General features: G+C 33.6%; 1 protein-coding gene across 1 annotated transcript; it reads right to left on the bottom strand.

Annotated features, from left to right (window-relative positions):
• Window positions 1–113: 113 nt before the first annotated feature.
• LOC108381276 (N-acetyl-D-glucosamine kinase-like) lies at window positions 114–1,031 on the bottom strand (the record flags this gene model as incomplete). Its single annotated transcript, XM_017637693.1, has 2 exons — window positions 114–663; window positions 821–1,031. Coding segments are annotated over 2 exons (487 nt in total), but the record flags the coding sequence as incomplete, so codon positions are not given.
• Between the last annotated feature and the right edge of the window lie 6,461 nt (window positions 1,032–7,492).

The raw sequence follows: 7,492 nt of genomic DNA on the forward strand, positions 1-7,492 counted from the left end.
GATGTACCACATCGTGTTCATATAACAGGTGTTGCATCAAGGCATCTCTCACGTAATTTCCTGTAGCTAAAAGACTGGCTTTATAAATATGTACACTAATCGTTAGATCCGATAAATTTTATGGTACACCCTGAAAACCCTGCAAACAGACCATAATGAGTATTATCTCTTCATATGGGCATAAAATAACTTTCCCCGTAAAGTTTTAACGCATTCGAAAATAGCTTAAAGATTCATAGGAATCTATGCCCTAATCAAAAATTCACCAACCTATACGCCTATATTCAAACGATAACGCGAAATTGAGGTACAAACCGAGGTATATCCTTAAAAAAAACTTTGAAAGGAATGAGGAAAAATCATTCCAAAATACGTCATTTTAATCTGTTAAGTTTTTAACGTGTATAACGTGTATAATCGTTTTTGTTGGTACTCACCACTTCCCTCATCGCCCATGAAATGTCCCCAGCCACCACACGTATATGTGCTACCATCGGGATTACGTAGTAGAGCATTTGAACCTGTGCCGCTAATCACTACCATGCCACCGATTGGTGAAGCGGTGAAAACACTGCCCATTGTGTCGCTACAGACTATATAACTTTCCGAAATATCGGGGAAAGCGTTGTGCATTTCCTTCTCAAGCTCCCGATTTGTGGCTTCCTGCAAAAGAAATTTTAAAGGTTTTTTCTTATAAAAATTTGAAATGGAATTGAACTAAATAAAACGAAATCAGCGACAATAAAGTTTATTCTTCATTTAACTTAATTTATGTTGTTGTACTAAAGATGAAATGAAAGCTGGCATACGTTTCATTTACCTGTTCGCAACCGCTCAGACTTAATCCCAAACTGGTTAGACGCACATCCTGTTCAATGCCAGCTTCTTCCTTGGCACGCTCCACCATATCGGAAATTCGTCGTGCGACTTCCGGTATGCCGACCATCCAATGATTTGTGCCAAGACCACTGGTTAGAGCAACCGCGCTTCCCTGTTCATCGCAAATAACTAGCCGCGAGTGTGTGGCCCCACTGCAAAAGAAAGAATGATCAAAATCAAAATGGCGGACGATTTCCTCAAAAATGTATAGATTGTTATGAAGCTACGGTATCCGGAGATTTTTGTCGTCACTGATTTCGAAGATGCAACAGCTCAGTAACTGTTGCGATTGCATCTTCTGAACGCGTTGTTGTGTACTTCTGAGCAACTGAACAGTTGCGTGTTAGACGATCGTAATATTTTTCTGATCATTTGAGACAACATGTTACTGTATCAAGTTGTTCAGAAGACGCATAAGGATCACTGATTTTGTTTAGCAACGGTTGCGCCTTCTGAACCTACCCATTGATATTATATTTTCAAAAATTAAAAATGGCGGATCAAATATGGCGTCCCGAACAATAGGCATTTTTTTACATTGGCAATTTTGTGGATTTTCGAACTGTTGAAGAGAAATTGCTATGATCGTTGAAACTCTAACTAATATAAAAATTTCAAAATGTTTTCAATACAAAAAAATAATTTACATATAAAAAATGTATTATACCCATTTTACAAACAACTATATTATTAACAAAAATCGCAAAATAAAGTACATACATACTTCACGCCTCACTTTCCATGTTGACAAAACTATTAGTTGTCAAGTAGGAGGGTTCTACAAACTATGGGCCTACGTGTGCTAGTGAGATCAGTAACAGCCAATAAAACCTAACTTAAGCTAACCTAAGTAGGTATTCATACATTCCTGTTTATTAGATTATCTAGTTATGTTTATTGTTTTTCGGTGTATTTTATTGATGCAACCTGATCAAAAAATATACATAACCAGATATAAGCCCATGGAGCAAAATTAAGGAGGCAACAGTTTTCTAAGGAATGAGACGCATGTGGCCCAAGGAGCCTTATTTACCCACCGTTAGTATATTTAATTCTAACATATGTACATGACACCCATTCGCTGACGTCCACAATACTTTTGTTTACATTCACTGTTGCCAACTTCGTGCTTTTCGCACCAAATTTAGTAAGTATTCAAAACGCGGATTCTCGTGAGTGTGGTAAACATGATTTTTTCCATTCTTGTAAGTTGCTTACGATTACTATAATTGGTTAAATTCTTTTAAGAATTACGAACTGGTGTCTTCAAACTAAAAACAAAAGCATTAAAAACGCACCAAGCATGTAAACAAAAGTATTGTCTGCAGCGTTGCCGATTTGGTTAAATTTAAGCAAAATTGATTAATTTTATCCTGCCTGTTAAAGTGTTAAATTTTTCTTCGTTTTGCTAAAATTTTTGAAGACCAGGTCAAAGCAACATCGCAAAAAAAATATAGAAAAAAGGTTTTTTCTTGACAGCGGTCGTCCCTCGGCAGGCAATGGCAACCCTCCGAGTGTATTTCTGCCATGAACAACAGCTCCTCATAAAAATGCAATCGCCGTTCGGAGTCGGCGTAAAACTGTAGGTCCCTCCGCTTTGTGTGACAACATCAAGGCGAACGCCACAACATATGTGTAAGCGCCAATCTATTATTATTATTACAATTATGGTGACCATTCGTTAGCGATTTTGGCAAGACAGTAGCGATTTTTAGAAAATTGTCCCGCTAAATATTTTTTAAAAGTCAGGACATATAAGTGTACCAATTTTTCATATTTGTAGCTCGTTATATAACAAAGACCATGCAAGTTAAAATTTCCAACGTTGTACAAAGATTAGTTAAATTCGACAAAGCGTCGCCTGGGTAAAAGATTGTCGTACATATGTTAATTTCGGCAGGTTGTGGGAAATCGCGATTGAAGTTTGGAATGCAATTTCTCAAAAATGCGAAGATAGATTTTCTCCAAAGTCTCTGAAAATGTTACTAGTTCACCAAACTCTTAAATTATTTAATTTTAATGTTTATTGTTAATAAGTTTTGAGTTTATGAAAGATTTTCTTTAGCGTCATTTGTCCACAATTTGGCACTCACTTTGCATGAAATACGACAATGTGATCAAAATGTCTACCAAATTAACGACACTTTTTGCTCAATATCTCGGAAACTAAAGGAGATATACAAAAATGGAGAACGCCATTTTTAATATATTGCTTAGTTTAATATGACTGCATCACCAACTTTTAATAAATTATCGGAAAAGTTGTAGTCAATATCTCGGAAACTAAAAGAGATATCTAAAAACTGATAACACCAATCGAAAGGCCTTATTTCAAAATATATAACTGCATCTAGAACTAAAAATCCTCAAAATTGCGCTTACGACAATCTTTTACTCAGGCGACGAAAGATTCATAAAAATTTTGAGCTTTTTAATTATGTAGATTTTTTAGAAAAATTCTGACTATGCACATTTGTAGCCCATTCAATTCAAAGTGCAAATTTTTAGTAGCTAGGGCCTACCGTTTTTGTAAATGCTTTTTGTGGAAGGTATTGCTCATTTTCTCCATACAAAAAAATTGTCGAACATATTTTGTGTGGAAGAAAATGCGCCAAAAATGAACGGTAAGTCCAAGGTACTTCAATCTTGCGCTTTTAATTGAAGCTGTATAGTCAAAGCATTCCAATAATCTGATTAAAATATTTAAATTTTTTATCAACATTTGTTAAAATTCGTCGAATTTTTATAAATTTTCTACAAAGTTTGAAATTTACTTTTACCTGTTTTTTTGGATAGTGATAATTTTTTGCGATAATTTTTCAAGTTTTTTCTCTGTTTTGTTTTAAATAAATTTGTACGAAAAGATGGTATGCTTTTTTATTCTAAAAACAAAATTGTATGTTCGGATTCGATGCTTTGGAAATGTAACGAATTTTGTCCACAGAAATCTGGTCACCGTATGTATAATGTAAGAGGCTGGGCACAAAGCCAATTTTCAATCTGTATAAAAATGTAGATATACCTATACATAGTTATACATACGTACATATATATCGTCGTTTAAAGTACAAAACCGCGTATCGTCATTCTGCAAAACCGCATAACTGACATTTGCTGAAATATGGGATTTGCTCACACAAGCTCTTGGCTCAAGCCATTCGCCCTGAAATATACTAGCCAGAAATGCGATTGCTTTATAAAAAAGAGAACCATTTTGAAATAATTTATGCATATCACATACGCGGTGTTTCATTTTGTCGATACGCGGTTTTGTGCTTTAAACGACGATAGTATGTATGTAAGTACATATCGTCAGCTGAAATGAAAACGGATGTAACTAACAAAAAATACAAAATTAACTTTTTGATAGATTATGATGAGTCCCGTTATTTTTTTATGTAAAAAAAGTTAACGTATAAATAGTATTTAAAGTGTTTGAATGTGTACATGGGCGTAGCCAGGTGGAGGCAGTAAAGTTTTCCCTATATATATAAAAAATAGTACCCTGAAATGCTAGCTTAATGGTTTCCAGTGCCCCCCACCGCTCCCCCTCCCTCCTTGGCTATGCCGATGTATATATATATGTGCGAAGTTTGTCCCGTTAATTGGCAGATAAAATGTTAGAAATGAATTTGTCCTCGAGTGAGAGCACAAATAAAGAGCGTGCCAGCCCTGACAATGCAATATATTTCGGAAAGGCTGTCAAAATGAGAAATATCAGAAAGCAGTTGCATGTAGGTTGTCTTTCCAAAGGGGTGTTTTGTTTCCGAAAGGCGAGTCGCAGCGAAATTTTCTAAAATTTACACAGCGAATGAAAATCTGGCAATCTTTCTCGATACAAAAATGCAACCGTTACTCGCTTTGTCGGTTGGGCGTTATTCCTTTTCGCTATATAAGCATTATTTTCTGTTTGAAAAATAATTAACTAAGAACATTGCTGATATTTTATTTAAATTATCCGTTATTATTTTTCACAAACTCGTGATCTGTCACACGGCAACACGCGTTTGGCAGCACTTGCAACGGAAATAAAAGTTTCTTGTGCAGCGCGAGAAAGTTGAAATATACATATTTCCGAAAGCGGAACTGATTTCCGAAAAGTGACAGAAATATTGCCACATCTGACGCGCACTAACAGCACGAATTTTTTATGTATATATGTACATATGTATGTAATGGTCGTATATTAATTGAATGAATTTTGTATCAATCAACATTAATTCTAACGTATATGTACATACATATGTATATGTATCAAGATGTGGCTTAAGTGGTTCAGAAGAGCTTAACGCGTACAGTTTCCCTCATTAATATATTGTAATGTACATACATATTTAAAATACATATATGTACCTACATACATGTACATATATATGTATATTTATATTTCCAGGGAGGTATGTACATATTTATGTACATTAGACTGCTTCACCAAAAAAGTTGCGGTTTTTCCACCGGGATTACAAAGTTTCATGGGCGTAGCCAGGTAGGGGCAGAGGGGTGCTCCAGCCCCCCCCCNCCCCCCCTAACTTTCAAATTTTCCTTATATTATATAAAATAGTACCCTGAAATGCCAGCATAATAGGGTCGAGCCCCCCTAAATTTAATTCTGGCTACGCCGATGCAAAGTTTATTACCTATATTTGAAAATTTCTCCCAAAATATTTCGGAAAAACATTAAGATTTACGTGTGCTGGACCGATTTGAAAATACCTCCAAAACTAAAAAATATTTAATTTTTATGAATAAAAATAGTTTCTAAAGGAATTTTGTTGAAAAAATCTACATAAAAATATTAAAAACTTTGTTCAACAGAATCATAATAACTAGTAATTAGATTTTTAATTCTGTTTTTTTACATTCATTTTCAAACATTGGTTCAAGAAAAACTTGAATAACTCAGCCAAAGCTTTACCGATTTAGACTTTTTAATTACCATTGGAAAGGTATTTTCTCACCCTTTTCATTTCTTCGCAAAAACAACTCATTCACGTCCTATTTTTTTCTTAATCAAGTATCAACATATGTATCTTAATTCAACATGGAATGACGCTCGTTTATTTTACCTTAATTTTTTATACTTTGAATGAGCTAATTTGCAAAGAAGCAGAAATGGTGAGAATATACCTTTCCTACGATACCTCAGTAGTCTAAATTGGTAAAGTTTTTGGTGAGTTATTCATGTTTTTCTTGAATAATCTTTGAAAGAAGCTCAAAAACAGCATTGAAATTCTCATTATTACGATTTTTAAATATTTTTACGCACATTTTTTAATTTTTGGATTTTTTTTTTCAAAAAATACTTAAAACATTGTTTTTAATCATAAAAAACTCCATTTATGGAGGTATTTTCAAATCGGTTCAGCTCACGTAAATACTAATATTTTTCCGAAATATTTTGTTGCAAGTCTTAAAATATAATAGATTTTATTATTCCAGTGGAAAGACAGTACCGCTTTTTTTTATTTATTAATTTTTTTTTTGTATGGGGAGTGATGCAGTCTAATGTACATACATATAGGAATATGTTCAAGCATATGTTAATATCCTTTATTAGTTGCCAGTTTATAAAAGAACACATAAAGAAAGTGCTAAAATTATAAGTACTTTCATCGGATGTCACAGTTAGAGGTTTTGAAATTTGCTTCATTCAACTCTACATATATGTATAAAATAATGCAAACAACGAAGCCTACATTTTTTTGTTATAAATATCTAGTGCATATGCTGTTTAGCTCTATGCACTTGGAAAAAATTCAAAACTATGCATTTGCAATATTGAAAAAATAAAATTTCTAGCAAATCCCTGTAAACACTATAGCTGCTTGTCATAAATCTTGCTTAGTCACTCGCATCTACAACATTTAAGTGCTGCGACTGATTTTCATTCACCTAAATAAAAATATAAGTGCATTAAATGCAATCAAAAACAATCAGTTCAAACAGTTCAAAGCCGACATAATGCATTTGTGATAAGTGCTATTAACTACTATTGTCATTATAAACATATGCTACATTTGCATTGTACTAGTTTTTAGTATACGTAGACGTAGAAGCATCAAATTAAAATAAAATACTGTGCGTAATGTGCGGCGTTTTATTGCACACTTCATCGCGGATCCTTTATAAAATTTACAGAAAAAAGGTAAGAAACATACCAACTTCGAATGCTTCATCAAAAGTGCGGCTTTAAAAACATTAAATCGTGATTTCATATGATGAAAATAACTGAAATGAGCATAAAGAAGTTAGAAATCTACACTCAGAAAAAAACTTCTCTTTATTGACGAAAAACAGAAATCAAAATGAAGAAAAAAGGGAATGAAATAGCACTAAAGAAGTTTTATCCTCTTTTCATGCCCAATATTTCTTCAAAACGATAGATTACATCCACGGTTCCATATTTTCATGTACGTTTTTACACATTCCAAAGAAAAATTACTCATTCGTGAGAATTTTTTATTCATTCGGAAGAATTTACGACCTTAAAGGAAGGAAAGTTTTTCTTTGATCCAGAGATTGATTTTTGGTTCAGTGTATATTAAGTTGAATTCGATACCAACTCTTTCAATTTTTCCAATATTTTCCGTATTTTGCACGCATTCCATTGCCC

This window comes from Rhagoletis zephyria, unplaced genomic scaffold (assembly GCF_001687245.7).
Source record: "Rhagoletis zephyria isolate East Lansing unplaced genomic scaffold, Rhagoletis_zephyria_1.1 Rzeph_scaffold_21984, whole genome shotgun sequence".
Taxonomy (NCBI): Eukaryota; Metazoa; Arthropoda; class Insecta; order Diptera; family Tephritidae; genus Rhagoletis; species Rhagoletis zephyria.